The following is a 17,610-nucleotide window of genomic DNA, read 5'->3' on the forward strand; positions in this document are numbered from 1 at the left end:
TTATTTGATATTGTAAATTTAAATATAGTAATAATTATATAAATTCAGTTCAATATCTCTCATAGATATTACATTTGAGATTCAGCTACTCTCTCTCATTTTCTATACCTACGAATGGCAAGGTGAATCCGGAGGACTCATTGATTTCATAATTTTGATAGTATTTATTATATTCTTTATAAGTAGTTGTTTGTTATTTTGCATCATACTATTATAATTATAAGGATTTGAACATGTGCTAGTTTTACCAAAAGTTTTCCAAGCTCAGAAAAATATTATGTAACGCAAAGTGACAAAGTTAGTCCGAGAGACAATTGTAACACGTCACTAAAATTACTTTTTGTATATAGACAACTTCTTTCTCTAATTCTAAGTAATACTCTCATAGCACTAATTATCCTCATAGTGACTATGTCCAACATTATTTCTTCATAATTAACTATAATAAATGAGATATCTTCCTGGCATTTTAGTAACAGAATAAATTGTGTATATACTGAGAAACTAGTATTATTTTATACTTTTCGGCAACCATTGCATTGCATATATATTGTATTTTTTCTTTATGCTTACATTCATAGCTAAACTATAATTTCAGAAATATTAGTGAGTTTGTGAAATGCTTGAGCAGTTGAGGGGGAGTTTGCAATGGCTGCTGGATCACGAGCTGTTGATACCGAAGATGTAATTCTGGAGGAGTTGGTCGCTGTACGTGATGAATTATTTGTGTTGACTAAAGAAAGAAAATAATGGAAGTGTTTGTGATAGCAAAGTGTATGAATTACCTGATCTAATTAGTGACTGTAAAATGTAGAAATGCAAATAGGTCAACCAAATGCTGTAAGCTAACATATTTACAAGGCTTTATATGGAAAAATTCGGTACACTAGTGAGCAGCGTGCTCGAAAAACAAGAGCTCATAACAATACGAAACGACGGTTGGAAGAGTAATTATTCCTCTCAATAAAAAAAGTATTAACCCTCTGGACATGATAGTAGGTATTTCTCTGTAACGATGATATAAAGTGAATATTGTATACCAATATGGAAGCTGAGCGTGAGAATTCAGAAAATCAAAACAGAAACAGAATGGCAAACCCACCGATGAAGAATAACTAAAGTATTTTCTTGGAACAGTTTATACAGCAGACTATGTAAAGACTAGGGACTGCAGCCTTAAATATCTATGTAATAGTAAGTATGCATCCGTATATTAAGAGCCGCAATGGGAAATAATATATTCAAATATCTATTCAAGTACATTTATTTACTTCGAGACAAGTTGGCTATAATTACATATGTTCAGGACAGAAAAAGTCATCATCTTTGAAAACAAGAAAAGAAACATGACAGTTGATGAGAAGTTAGTTTCATTTCAAGGAAATTTCACATTTCGACTGTACTTTCATATGAAGTAAGGCAAATACATTATGAACATTTGTGTAATACATTGTAAAAAAATATTTTATCCCCAGCATGGAAATTCGAGACGGGAAAAAGAAGAAAATATAACATCTAGAAACTTAGCAAAAACTTTGTTAAAACTGCAATGGAACCCTATCAGAGAAACAACGTAAATATCACAAGTGAAATATGTTATACTGATTTCTCCATCGGCAACACACTCTTACAAAATGACCTAACAATCATCAGACCAGTACGAAAACGGAAAAAGTGTATACTCACTGAATTCATCTCACATATAGACAAAGCTAAATGGTACGTCTGTTTTAGGTTTTCTCCAGAACAGCACAATACTTTCCATGACCCTAAACAGAAGAGATAAGTTGGGTTTTGTCTACTGCTGCACTGTTCTACATAACAAAAGATCTAGGAAACTATAAAATGGTACGATAATATAGTTCAACAAATTGTAGTGTTAAGACTTTAGATTAACTTGTTCAAGAGCATTCACGCAAAAGGAAAAGAAATAAGTGTTCATTATGAATTAGACGGACATTTGCACTGTGGACTCATATTTTTATGAAGAATAATAATTCCAGCCGAAAAGCTACAAGTCTCATGTCAAGACGGAAAATCCCGATTCCTGTAGCATTATTGATGTACCCTACTCCAAAACGCAATTGGTTTTTGCATAGGGGGAAAGTGAGTGGAGCAATTGAAGATTTCGGAAGTAGTATAAATATGACCGATCTGGCTCAGTGTTTTTTTTTTTTTTTTTGCTTTTTTGCAGTAATTCTTGATCGTATGTACTCAACTTCCCAGTGTCGCAAGATATGCTATGAACTACCTACTATAAAAGCATGGAAAATTGAGTATCCCATGAAAATCGTTCTGTTTTACGACCCCTTTTTAGAGGTGTACATTTATAAGCACATTTAGAAAAAAACAGAAATTACGTAAGACTACGAACACCTATTTTCGCAAGCCTGTTGTATTTTTGGAAAGACTACTAATATAACATAGAATAATGAGCGTGTATTCGCCCACTTTTACGACTCCTTTTTGCAACTCCTTTATAGCATAGTAGGAAAGCCACAAACATTTTTTACCATAGAAGAGTATGGCTTATTTTCCAACCACTATTTGACAATGCACAGATACTATAAGGCTATGAACAAACACTACAAACCCTATTAAACACAGCAGAGCGCATAAGAGAGTACGACTTATTTTTGAATCCGCATTTAACACAGAAGAGAATCAACCAATAGCTGGGATTGTACTCTTTTCCTTTTATGGTACCATTTATCAACCAGTGTGTAACATAGCAGAAATTATACAAGAAAGGATACATAGCATTAGGCTATGAACACACATTCAACTCCTATTTAACACTACAGTACTCGAATGAAATGGTTGAAACATGAGTGCTCGCGCGGATTACGATTGTAGTCCATTTGATAAATATATATATCTTAGTGGTTATTCAATTGGTATTTTTTACATGATTTTTGTGGGTCTTCACAAGCAATAAAGAACACATTTCAGTGCAAACATTTAGTTTTTTAATGCACAAAAAGAATTAGAAGCCAAAACTTTAGAATGCGTATGCAATTTACTATATTTTTGTAAATGTTCGTTTATTTTCTTGCTATTTGATTAAAAATTGAAATAAAAGAAAAAATTTGCATTTAAAGTTTTAAAAACTGTTATAAAAATAAAAAGAAGTTGTTAAATTGTTTGCAAGTTTAACTTTTACACTTGAAAATAAGGTCAACAGTAGGCATAATTTTGGGTGTTTCAGTCATATGAGTCAGTGAAAAGAGTGTGCTTGTGGTCAGAGCAGATCCACTTACTGCACCTGAAACATCTTTTTCGGGTACTCTTGTTTCTTCATCTTCCACAAAGAGGTTTGATAAGTTCGATAGCCACAGATTGCAGGAAGTCTCTACGGTGATCTTAGCATCATTATTATTTGCTTTGAAAACAATAAGAGCGTTTACTCCAGCAACGTTTAACACGTGGAAGAAGAGAGTGAGTTGCCATCTTTGCGAATTTCTGGCTTTATCACACTGGCGACACAATTTGTCGAATATGTCAACTCCAAATTTAGTGTTGTTCTATGGAGTAATAACTATGCAGTGTAGGTATGATACGACGCTGTGTTCGCGTATTTCTTGGGTGCACTGGATCAATATAGCATCTGGTAATTCTGCCCTTTCCAATGTAAAATTCTCCCTGAAACCTGTCTTCCTGGATAACAACGTTCCTTTTTTCATCTTCTAATTCTCAAATCGTCACTACCACTTTCTTCAGAGTCACTATTCTACAACATCGTCCTCTATTTCATCTTAGTGTTCTATACTCAAAACACTTTCGTCGCCACTTTCAGTTTCTGTTAGCCACTGTCGCATATGTTCTTGCTCTCAAATTTTAAACTAACATATATATCACATATATTTGAGCAAATAATGTGAAATGATACATTCAATACGAGAACAGTTAAAACGTTAACCGGAAAACAAACTATCACGTCAGTACTCGCACGGATTACGATAGTAGTCCATGCGAAAATAACAATCAGTATAAGATCAGTGCGTTGACTTTGGGTGCTATCACTCGAGTAATGGTGTTCTAGAAATGGGGGGGGAAGGTAAACGACCACTCAAGGTCACAAGTGTTGCCAACCCTCAGATACCAGAAAACTGAAGCCCACTGGACTACAATAGTAATCTGCGCGAGCAGTGTAGTGTTAATAAAGGAGAGATTTGCCCAAGTATAGTAAACTTTTTATGGCATATTTTTTGGTGTGCAATCGTTCCCTTTTATAGCTCCTTTTTACAATCTCTGTGTAACAAAGGCTATGATCAAATTTCAACTCCATACATGCAGGAGGGGGCGCGGTGGCTTAGTAGTAGAACCTTCATCTCCGGTGCTTGGGATAACTGGTTTGATATCAGCTCACGAAGTGTTGAATTTGTGGTGGACAAACACCGTGCTCGTGGGTTTTCTCGGGGTTCTACTGTTTCCTCCCACTTTCTTCAGTCTACCATTATTCTCATCTTTCATCATCGCCGTCTCCTTTAGCCTAACCGGCATAAATGTGGGTCGTAAAATTTAAAGATTTCATTTTATTTCAAGGCCATAGTTCAAATATTTAACCATGTTTACAGTTGTTAGTATAAATTCAGTAAATAGCTTATGTGAAAAGAGCGCAACAATTATGAAAGAATCGCATTCCTCTCCATAATATACAAAATTAGCTTATTTAAAGAAGCAATGTTTCTATTCTTCACAACGAGTTAATTTCAGAATAGAACATATATTTACGAAGAAACAATTTAAGGTTAAATCGAAGAAAGTAATAAAAGTAGGATCTAATGTAACTTTAAACATAACAAGAGTGAAAAAACTAGAGTACAAGAAAATAGCATGTAGACAATATTTTCAATTTTTAAATATGAACTTAAATGCAGCAGTTAATTAAATTAATGTAATTTTAATAACATTTAATAATAACCGTTACCAATGCATTCAATAAAAACACTTACAAGTCATTGTATTTGCATTTGTTGACGCTCGACAATAGAAGTAAGGTCAATTAACAACGACAGTAATTTTCTATTTCCACATAATTACAGCTCAAAATAAAGAAAATATGTTAGTAATTATGTCATTGCAATGTGGTGAACGTATACATATAAATATGAAAATAAAAAGTCTGCCAAAACAAGAAAATTGGAAAAGATAATTATCATCTTAAAATTTATAAGTATTGTACTGTATTTAACAAAGAAAAATTTAAAACACAAAGAATGTAATTCGAACGAGAATATATATTTAAAAATAACTAATATATTAATAATTTTAGATGGAGAAAGGTACCTTCTAAAAACGAAAGAACAAATATATAGATTATTCTATGCTTTTCAGAATTCATAGGTAAAAATCCTAGGTATTTTGTTCGATTTTAGTTGAACAAATTAGCTTTAGTTATAATTGAACATGTGTTAAATAATGAAAGTGAAACAAAATGTTGTAAGTGTTGTACATTGTCCTTTAAAATGTATGTTCCAAAGATGTAAATGAAGATTATCTATACAATAAATAATGAATTGTACTTATTTTGCACAAAGAATTCTGGTGGTTTGATGGTGCTAGAAAGAAAAATAAATTATAGACATAATGAAAAATAAGCTACCTAAATTTGGAAAATACGTTTTATCTAAATCTAATTCATTTAAATTGTTTCTTCGTTCTTGAGGTACTACATTGGTCACATATAGTATTACAAACACGATATTGAAAGTTGAGTCGTCTATACTTTGTTGAAAATAATTGTAAAATTTTAAAATTTTATATTACTAAAGTGAATTTTTTTAAATGTATTCTGTACAAGAAGTTATACATGTCATACTACATAGAAGTGTCAACAATAGTAGTGTGGTGATATGATTTTGTACATAAAAATTAGAGCTATGAAAATGATGTTTTATTACTTTATGATATTTGTTTAGACAAACTCTAATGTTAGGATTACCTTGGTCTACTTGGATGGAAAGTCTCAGATATTATTATTGCAATACTTAAATGGTACAAAAATATCTGAAATATACAATACAAATTTAAAAAATACTTTTTAAAAATGAATAATTGAAGCTGTTCAAAATGGATTCCGTCTCATCCGGAATTTTTTAAATAGGTAATCACATTATAATAAAAAATGATGTTAAGTTTCAAAACGATTAAGTAATTCTTATTAAGGAACCTCAAAAGATTTTACTGATGTAGGTTAGAAGTTTATATTACATGTAGTATTACATAATCATAAACAATATTCAAGATCGCAAAGAGCGTATTTCAAGTAAGAGAAATATTTGTTAAACCTCCATCAATCAACAAATTTAAGGAATTTAAATTAAATCTCAAGAATCAGTCAATTAGAATATTTTACTTTCAATATTCGAATTTTACGTGTTGCATATATTTGTAGGTGTTGTAGGATTAAAATCTATAACACTGCTCCATATGTTATTTTAATTTCTTAGTAACTCATATATAAAAGCTTTCACGCTTCTATCTTAACGCTTATATAGAATTAAAATTTTAAAATGTATATTCGGAAAAAGCACTGTTAATTCTCTTCCGGAATTTGTATGATTTTCTAAAATAAATTCATAATAACGAATGAGTTTTATAACGTAACATATATGGAAAAATATAATGATAAACACATCTAAATATATATATATATATATATATATATATATATATATATATATATATATATGTGTGTGTGTGTGTGTGTGTGTGTGTGTATATATATATAATTTAAATTTTCATACTCATTTTCCAAATTGCGATAATATTACGGATTATAGTTAAAATATTGTTTATCTTAAGAATTTTACAACTGATAGAGTTGCAAAAATTATGTTTAAGTCCCGTATATACAATCTCATGAGTTTTAAAACCAATTTAAAATGAATTACGTTGAACAGAAATAAATGTATATAAAGCAAAATATAATCTATTTTACGTTTAAATATATTAAAAATTCGATTTTTATTTTTAGGTAAGTAGTTGTATGTCTAGAGTAGTAATATATTCTACTTCGTTAGTTTAAAGGAAGTATATGCTGCTCAATGTTTCATGTTAGAAGTTTAAGTGAACTTATTTCAAATTACAATGTATGAATAGTATTACAATAATTTCGAAATAGCATATTTCAATAGTTATTATGAAATATATGAAATATATTTATGCAATATGTGTATATAAATCACTTATAATATGTGGTGGAATTCAGTTGTCTTGCGCTATGCATATTTATAAAGTAATAGGAAAATTAGCAACACATTCATGTATTTATATTCTCTTATAATGTTTAGTAAGAGGTGTCTACATAAATAAGCGTTGACTTCGTCGATTGAATTGGATTTTCATTTGCATTGAATGATTTGTTAAATTGTAGGTGTAAATAACATGAATAGTTATATATTTCTTAAATATATGTCGGGCTCCTACTGCCCTTCTAAGTTTCCGTTTTTGAATTTGTTTTATTATTAGAAAAATTATGCTTCACAAGAATATTTTTCATTATGAGGCACCACTGAATTTTCTACAAATAATTGGAAACTACGGTTCTATCAAGGTATCAGAGTAATTATGTACGTTTAATTTCATATTATCTCAAAACATGTACAAACGTTTCTATACGTGAAATGATATGAATTTTCAGGGTATTCTTTTAAACCGTTTCGTACGATACAACTACGCTGCAGGTCCCTGATTTAGAACTGAAGAAGGAAATTACAAGTTACGAAGGATAAACTTTTAGTATGCATACTTTACTTTAAAGGAAATTCTATCTTGAAGCTTACCTAACACCACTGTATATGCGACATACACATTGCCATTTTCCATATTTTCGTCTTGCTGTGGTACATGAACAACATTGCTATGGAATCATCAACTAGAGAAAATTTCGGGACATTTCCTTCATTGAGAAATATTTTTGACCTCTTTCTGAGATAAGAAATGATATGAATAGTAACTTAAATAATAATCGTCACATTATATATATTTTTAGTGTCTGTTCTAGATTCCGTAATATTCTAGGCTAACTGAAAGTTCATGTACACTATTATAAAGGTGATTGGAGTAAGTAATAGTTATATTCAGTATGTAATCAGGAGTTAAGTTCTGATTTAGAGATATACTTCAATTGTACATGACATTGAATTATTGACAAATTTAGCTATCAATTTAAAAATTCAAATCGAAATAGCAAATTTTTTGGAAGCATTTAAGGACTTCATGTTCTTCTCGCTATGTTATATCACAAAGGTATTGTGTGGTTTTGACACAAACGAAATATTTGAACCGCTTAGCGCTATGTAGTCCTATGCCACACCTTGGACGAAAATGAACTAAGGATGAACTGTGGGTAATTATCTGGAGTGTTTTCAATTGGCTCTTAAAATTTGCAGTGACGAGGATTTGTTTCAAGAAACCGAACTGGGGTTAAGTATTGGATTTTTAAAATAAAATATGGCTTTGGATTATTTTCTGAAATTCTTCTTGTAGTCCTACTTGAAGTGGTCCTATGTTTGAAATAGTAATAATATTAGTAATTTATTGGAGTGAGAAAGTAAATTCCAGATAGGTTGATACCTACCAAGATTATTAAAGTTATTTGAACCATTGAACAATGGAATCATAATTACTATAGGCTACATAGGTTAGTGAAAAATATATTGGCTTAAAACTATGTTGCTGAAGACTGCAACTGAATTGCTGTTTTCCTGCTTCGTATCCATGCTTGGGTGCATAAAAGTAACATGCAGTTTTTTTTGTTTCATGGTAAAATCGTTGTTTGCACACAAATGTGGGGGACGAGGGTCCTTTGTGTATTGAATTAAAACATTAACTGGACATTATTTATTAAAAAGAAAAATTTTAAATGTAGTGTTTTATAAATATGTTCTCTATCCCATTTTTAATTTAGGTTTGTATAAGAAAATAAGTATTAGTAGTATTAACATATTAATAGTATAAGAAAATAGATTAATCAGAAAGAAATGTCGAGGACAAAGCAAAAATTTGACAAGTTACGTGCCGTGGAAAATCAGCGCCCGGGGTGAGAATATACAACGGCGCCGAATACATATATTCCAAGTAATTTTCCTGTTTTTTTCCTTTATTCTCCCTAATATTGCGCCCCTTACTTCAGCCCTTTGGAAAATTGCCCTGGTCGCCCCCTCATGGCACAGTACTGTGGGTAACTATCGAATTATGGCATCTCCTAATGGAAGCTAGAAAATTTTCAGCAATTGAACGCTGTTTTTTGGTTCGGGGCCACACGCTGCTGCCTACCGACAGAGATTTTGGAAAATTTGAAAAATTCAAGAGGGCACATTGTGGAGCAGTGTAAGCACCAGATGCTTAGAAAAATGTAATACTGCCTACCAATAAATGCAAATATTTTGTTGGAGCAGGAAGATTTCCTCAATGTGGCAGAATGTATTTTCTGAGACATACATAAGCCTAATACTGATGATCTAAATGATACATGATGAACATGATCTAAATTTTTCGAAAATTTCTAATTTCAAATTCTGTGCTGTGGTGAAATGGAAGTGAAGTTTTCTACGGAAGGAAATGCAATCTCAGTGAACATTACCAAACGTGACCGCCCAATAAATGCACAGCTGAGAAGAAAATATAACGAAACCTTGCTAATTAAAGGTAAAATTTCCAAATATTAGCAAAATCTCCTGTGATTTATTCCGCCAGTGCTTGGCCCGTTTTTTAATGCTTTAACCACCCGTGACCGTAATGTAGCAACTAATGAACGTAACGAACGCAAGGATAGTTCACTAACTTTAGAGTAAAATTTTCATTAAATGAGACGAAATGCAAAACGCAACAGAAATACTGACTAATATTACTGTTACCAAGCACACCTCGCTCCTACACGTAAAGCTCATGGTGTACAAACATTGTTGATATTCCAATATCTTAATTATTATTAAAATTTATATTCATAGTTTGCTATCCACTGAAAAGAGGTCTGAAACATTTATCCATGTACCCATAAAAGAGGAATGTCATTAGTTTGCCATTTATTTTATCCTTTCTATTCTTCTCGCAGTGTTTTTACCACGAACTTTGATACTTCAAAAATCCTCAATATAGGTTCGTTTGTATCATATTTTGTCAATCACGTAAAGTGGATCTTTATAAATATAAACCGGGATAAATATGTAAGGAGAAAAGTGCGGATTGCCGTATTAGGTTCACCTTCTAGAACATAATTGTAAGTTCAGGCCATTTGTGCATTAACGTCTTTATCAATAATATATTTTGAAAGCAATGGCAATGAAAGTGCTGAAGTGGCAATGATTTATTATTCTTAAACCTTTTTAGTATGCTTCTCGAAATTATTACTATGTGACATAGGACTATTTTACACAAATTTCATTTCTAGGAAAAAGCAATACAGTGCTATGCCACAATCTTCAACACTAACCTTACTGTTTTTACATTTATTCAGTAACTAATCCTTAAATTGATTCAAATTAAATTCATGTTGGTGGAAGAAGCGTTGGAAATTCATATATAATATAATTGACTAAGCGAAAAAGGAACTGTGATTTATGAAATTTTTTGAAACCTTAGTTCTTATTTATGTAAAAATCATCCAAACGTGACGTAGGATTATATCGCGCTAAATTCTTCAATTATTCTAAAACATTTATTTTTGTCATTATTTTAGAAAGGCATATTTGTGGTTTATGTAAGTAATCGTTAATGTTTGTTTTATAAATAATTGTATTTGGCATTTTATTATTGTAGTTGAAAGAGCTTCACAATTCCACTAATATATATTACATTTCATTGAATGTGTTTTCAACAATTTTCTTTCCACAATAAACAATAGTTCTAGTTTCAGTAAGAGAGATGTGTAGTTTATGAATTTATTAATATGAAGTATTAAATGTTTATTTTCTTGTTTTCTGTACACGTGTTATTTGTTGTAACAGATAAAATGTATTTTTCCTTTCAAGATCATCTTATATTCCAAATATGATACCATAATAATGTTACAGAAGATGTCGGAAAATCAATTAGGAATGCAGGTTTATCCAGGGTTGGCTCAGTACTTATCAAAGTCGACTATATATGATGAAGATTTCAATGCAAATACAGTCAAAGTTGGTGCAGACTTAAGACAATGCAGATTCCCATATGAAACAGAAGGACTGAAAATATTTAGGTACTACAGTCAGCGAAATTGTCTTGAAGAATACTGGCACGAGAGGAAAATAAGATCTTGTAACTGTACAGATGCTCTTTTTGGTTATGAAACAGGTAAGTGTTATTTAGCATTAGAGTTGATGTTACTTTTCAACACTTAGGTTTCCTTGATTAATACCGCTCGTTATACTACACTTCGTTCGACACTCTGAATTACTTCTGCAAAGGAGATTTATATGAGTTACATAAAGTATGTTTACAACCTGTATTGTTGATTTTCTAGGTGGTTGAAGTTATTTTATTTGTTGGCCTTTGTTCTTATTCATGCTTGATTTTGATCCAAGAGTCTGAAAACTGCATTTTACCTGTTTCGTACAAAGAAGCTCCAGATCAGATGTCTTAATAACCATGCGGTAATTTGTCCTTCCTATTTGAGTGATATTTGTTGCATGCATATATTTGGTGAGCTGCATTAAGAGAAAATTTAGAGTGGAGAAATTAATGTCGAAATTCTCAAGGAAAAAATAATATATTGCTGGTAGGACCGGAGAAGGCAAGTTTGTATCCTAAGTATTAACGATGATCACTCTTGCAGGTATCGCATAACTTTTGTTGAGACTTAGCGCAAGTGCTGGTTTGATGGATGCCAGAGTAGAACGGGAGTGTGCTACAAAGCTATGTAAGGAAGATATCCTTTTAAAGAAGTTGATATATCCTTATCGATTTCAAGTAATAGTACAAGTATTACGGTAAAAAAAAGTGCCAACTATAATGTTTTCTGAGCACGGGCTGAAATGACAGAAGTCATATCTGAGCTTATTAGAATTTTCGGAATGTAGTTTGCCTCAATGTAAAACTGCATAATGAAGCAACGCTTTAAAATATTTAATTTGGTGTGTGCTGAAACGAAGTCTCCACTCGGATAAAATCCTAACTCTCTCCAACTTACTGTGGCAAAACTGGTAATTACCGCGATTTTGTCCAAGAGCGCGTAATTACGCAAGATATATTTCACACTGTAAACAATGTCTCCAGTTAGAAACCAGAAACCTTTCGGATATGCTGGAAACAAGTTGAGAATGTTGGAAACCATTTGCGCATTCTTTCAGGGATATCATTTGAATCTATGTTATAGATTGTAAGAAGCACCTACTAAATGTTCTTAATAGATATTTTTATCATAAAACATAATATTATTATCATTTCGATCATAAAAATAGAACCTCCAATATTGATAATTTATGTTTACACAGAGTAGTATATATAAAACAGATATCGTTCATGTGGAAATAATATGAACGGACCTAGGAAATTTGAGTTATTTTATAAGAAGTCACTCATAAGTAGAGAATATGAGAAAGTAACGTAAGTAAGCATATTATGCTTAAATTGAGAAAAAAGGGTAACCTCATGAATTAACAAAGTTATATATTGCCTTTAGTTGGTTAACTGTATTTCGTAAGATTTTAAAATATAATTCATAACGTAAATAGCTCAATGATGCTACAATGAACAAAATCACTTTAAAACTTAATTTATTCAATATATTTGCGATTTACATTAACAGAAAAAATCCTATACGTCATTATGCTTTGACGTTTCAACTGGTTATCCTCATTGCATATTAACAAGTAACACATGATTCTGTTATTTCCATAGTAACTAAAAGAGACCAAAGTACATTCGATGTCCTAGTTACAAATAAACAGCAACAATCAGCTTCATCCTACGACTATCAGGTGGATTCATTGGGGTTATAGGGATTCTTTTGTCAGCAATTGCAATAATACTCAGCGTTCTCAGATATAGATTTTCTCTGACTTTTTTCTGTTCGCATTCTTCTTTTAAAATAATTAGGTGTTACTTTATTTTTGTAAGTCACGTGATAGGTTTAGTAAATGATAACTTTAATTTCCAAGCGGGTCAATTGGACCTGATCTTTATTGAAGAAATATTTTTACAAACTTCACCTTATTTTTAAATTGTGCATTGTAGATGGCATCATTTGGATTTTAATATTCTCCTATAAATAAATACGAAGACTGCAAAGAAATAAGTGGCAACAGTGTTTTACATCCGCGTATGGAGTGTTGTTCAAGCTGCAGTTGGCAACGTATGTAGAGGTTGAGTGGAGCTATACGACGCGGGTGGCGGCACTAGTGTAAGTACTAAGGTGAGGGTACTTGAATCTATTAAATGTAGATTTTCAAATCACTCCGCTCTAAAGGGGGTGCCTTCCAAGTTAGAACAACTTGCAGTAGACCCATGGAAAGAAACGCTAGTGGATGTATTTATGAACTACGTGAAGAATACGGTAATGACACATTATGATATCAGACTTCGATACCTTGGGTTGCAGTGTTTCGTGCAGGACATGATAGTGTGCAACAGGAACCAGGTGGATGTCGACATGGGGTCGGAAACAGACTCATTGAATCGACTCAATCTTTCCTGCATGTGGACAGAATGTGAACTGGCAGGGAATAGGCTAACGAGTAGGATCATCCCACACTACAGTATCGAATATGCTGCACAATGTCCTTGGTTACTGAAAAATTGCATCCCGGTGCGTGCTGAACCAACTTACAGGCGATCAAAAATAGGATAGACACGACCTCGCCTGTGATCATTTGGCACATTAGAGACGGGAAGATACCGTGTTCCGGGACATGATTATCGCATATGGCTGACCCTTATTAGCCAGAACATTATCGCCAATCCAATGAATGTCGCAAACCTTATCTCCGCGACCCAAGATGCTGCGTCAGCATAAAAGTAAGTGTAACCTAGGGGGAATATGAAGGTGATGCTAACAGTGGCATACAATATATGTGGTGTTATATTACGAAATGCAGTCCCTCTAAACATGAACGTAAATGTGGTGGACTACCGCAGATTTCTGCAATATCTTCGTCTTCCACTGCTAAGGAAACGATCCAAATTTATAAGGAATTCACCCATTCTTTTACATTATAGCGCCTCTTCTGACAACAGTTATGCTATGAGCAACCTGTTTGCTCGATAGAGGTGGGAGGTTATAAAGCAGTTACCCTATTCAACGGATATGAGTTCATGTTACTTTCATCTGTTTCCTATGATGAAGGAATCACTGCGGGTTTGTGAAAACTGGGAACATGTGTGTAATTTTATTTTTGTTACATAGGAATATATTTCTAATGTCTAAAATTTAATTTTTGTTACTTAATTAATAAAAATATGGTTTATTTTTATCAAAAAGGGAAAACATATTAAACGTAAATATTTTGGTTGATGTTCTAGTTAATAAAAATGGTGGGAATTTACTGTTTAATTAATCATTTCTTCACCAAATGTACTTTATTTGTAACAATAAAACGTTAATGTTATATTATAAAAGGCAAAAAATATATATTTTATTCTAACATTAGCACTTCCACTACAGCTGATAGAAAACGAGCGAAGGAACAAAAGATAAACAAAAGAAGAACAAAACTCGGTACAATTGTTGCCATAAAAAATCCAACATCCTCCCACCTTGAGTTACGTTGTGGGGACTAGTAACTCAACCACAACAAACTATATATTTTTAAGTATATACAAAAAGATCTAATCTGGTAGGAGGTTTCACTTTTCTACCAGTTTGAGTTGTAACAGTTTGAAGTTTTGTTTCACACTCAGTCTCTGTGTTTTTATCACCCACTCCGTCCATTTGTTCATCACTAGGATACACTGCTGGTTCTTTCAACACCTGTTTTGTCTCATTTGAATGAACTTTCAGGGGGAAAACTCGTTGCACTGGTCTCATCATCAATCCGGTACGTGTCTTCAACCGCACAAGTCGTACTTCACCGTCACGTCCAGGTAATATTTCAACAACTCTTGCTAAAGGCCATTCTAAACGTTTCAAGTTCTCGTTTTCTACAGCTACAACATCCCCTATTTTTATTTCACTATGGTGTCTTCTAGATTTCCAATGCTGCACCAACTGTCCCAAATATTCACTGCGAAATCTACTACGTAACTGTTCCCTGAGTTTATGAAAATATCTCAACCGTTTTTGTATCTTAACGGATTCCAAGTTATCGAGATCCGGTACTCCTACTTCTCTAACATGCTGGAGAAACATAGATGGAGTTAAAGCTAATAAATTCAAACTATCATCAGAAACATAAGTTAACGGTCGACCATTCACGACAGCTTCACAGTCACACAACACTGTAATGAATTCTTCATAATTTAGCGAAGCCCTTCCAAGTATTCCCCTTAAGAGTTATTCCCAAGTATTCCCCTTTCATTAATCGAATTAAACGCTCCCACCATCTACCCCACCAAGCAGCACTGGGTGGACTGAATTTCACTTGATGCGTTTCACAGTTGCAAAAGACGTTATACATTTCCAATCCAGTCTGCTCAATAAATTTTCTGTGCCAAAAAAATTCGTCCTATTGTCACTGTAAATTACCGAAGGACGGCCTCGATGCGCTATAAATCTTCTGAGGGCTTGCAGAAAGTCACTAGTTGATAATCCGGAAACAAGCTGCACTGCTCTATGTACTGCACAGGTAAATATACAAATCCAAGCTTTTCCTCCATTTTGTAGTCTAACTGGTCCGTTAAAGTCCACTCCCGTTACTTCAAACACTGCTGCATCTCGGATTTTATCTTTGGGTAGGGTTACAGGGATTGGTTCCAACTTCTTGGCAGTATATCGTTTGCTTTATTGCTTTATTATAGATCGAATAGTTTTTCTTCCTTTGAGTATCCAAAACTGTTCCCTAAGAAGACTCAACAAACCTTGGACATCAACATGACAAGCTTCCACATGTTTATCGTAAACTAACCTTTTTACTACTGGATGTGTGCTTGGCAACACAACTGGATAACGAAAGGTTTCAATATCTGAAAGTTCTGTAATTTTGGTTTTTATTCTGATGATTGTGTCATTGTCTTCGAACGGACACAAAGATTTCAAATTCTTGTCGCCAACATCCTCAAAGGAATCTAGTCTAATAACAGTCTTCTGTGCTGATATCAATTTTTCAACAGAAAATTCGTTGCTTCTTCTTTGCTTAGAACGACAATTATGAATAAATCTTTTCATCCAACCTATTATGCGAACTATTTTTTCGTACTTCGAATGATGGCGATAATACCAGTCACTGTCCTCCTTTCCAACATTAAGCATAGCTGATGAGACCGTCTTTTTCTTTTCCTGTGTAATAATTTCTTCTTTGTACTCATACTTCTGTTCTGGCTATATCTCCTTGGGGCGTTGCAGCCACGAAGGACCTTCCCACCGTTTTGACTCAAGCAGTTGTTCTGAACTACATCCTCTCGATGGTAAATCTGCCGGATTCATGGTTCCTGGTACGTAATGCCAAGTTTCTTTTTCACTTAATTTTCGGATTTTTTTTCACTCGATTCCAAACAAAAGTATTCCATTGCTCATCTCGTTTAATCCATGCAAGAACTATTGAAGAATCTGTCCAATAATAAATCTGTATACCTTCAAGATTCAAGGCCTCAAGCACAGAAGTAGCTAGTCTTCCACCAATAGTAGCTGCCAATAATTCTATTCTTGCTATGTGTGATTTCTTTATAGGAGCAAATCTTGTTTTGGCTTGTACTAACTGCACATTAATGTTTTCTCTGGTAATAGTTCTAAGGAAAACTGCCATAGCATAGGCTCTTTCATTTGCATCGCAGAATACATGTAGGCTACAATTTTCTGAATCTCCTTGTATATATCTAGGAAATGAAAGTTCTTTCAACAAAGGCAATTCACCTACCCACTGTAAAAATTTCTTCCTTACTGCCCGTGGTACTTCTTCGTCCCAACTTAATTCCAATCGCCAAATTTCTTGCAAAATCATCTTTGGATACAACGTTACTGGAATCCCTATGGATTCAAATATCCGGTTTGCAAACGACAAAATAACCCTCTTAAGAAGAACGTCTGGTATCAACCAGTCACAGCATTCTGGTCTTATTTCCAAAGTGTCAGATTTCGTTTCCCCTGTAGACCCAAGACCGGTATGAGTTGTCTTGCTCAATCTCTCCGAGACAAGTGTACTCCCACCCTCTCAAATCCAGCTTTCGCCATTACTTGGGTGCTTTCATTAATGAAGTGATGATGCTTCTCTTCATTCCGTACGCTGGTAACGCAATTGTCCACATAAAAGCACTTCGAAAGCTAAGTGATGACTACTCTTGAATATTGGCTTTTTCCTTCTCTTTGTTTTTCCATTTCTAAATTAAGATGATGTTCTATCACTGCACACAGCAAAAATTGACTACAGTTCACACCAAAAAACTACACGCTTGTGACGAAATATATTTTCGTTTCCCTCCTGGTCAACCCACGAAAATCTCAAAAAGGCACGGTCTCTTTTACACACACTAATTTGTAAAAATGCTCTCTTGATATCGGATACAACTCCGATTCTATTTAACCTAAACTATATC

At 33.2% G+C, this 17,610-nt stretch overlaps 1 protein-coding gene across 1 annotated transcript; it reads right to left on the minus strand.

The window, feature by feature from the left end:
- Window positions 1-16,535: 16,535 nt before the first annotated feature.
- Window positions 16,536-17,018, minus strand: LOC145677188 (uncharacterized). The gene has a single exon (XM_081747800.1). The coding sequence runs from the start codon at window positions 17,016-17,018 to the stop codon at window positions 16,536-16,538; it is 483 nt and encodes a 160-aa protein (XP_081603926.1).
- Between the last annotated feature and the right edge of the window lie 592 nt (window positions 17,019-17,610).

The sequence above is a fragment of the Thermobia domestica genome, unplaced genomic scaffold (assembly GCF_964235325.1).
Source record: "Thermobia domestica unplaced genomic scaffold, izTheDome1.hap1.1 HAP1_SCAFFOLD_680, whole genome shotgun sequence".
NCBI lineage: Eukaryota > Metazoa > Arthropoda > Insecta > Zygentoma > Lepismatidae > Thermobia > Thermobia domestica.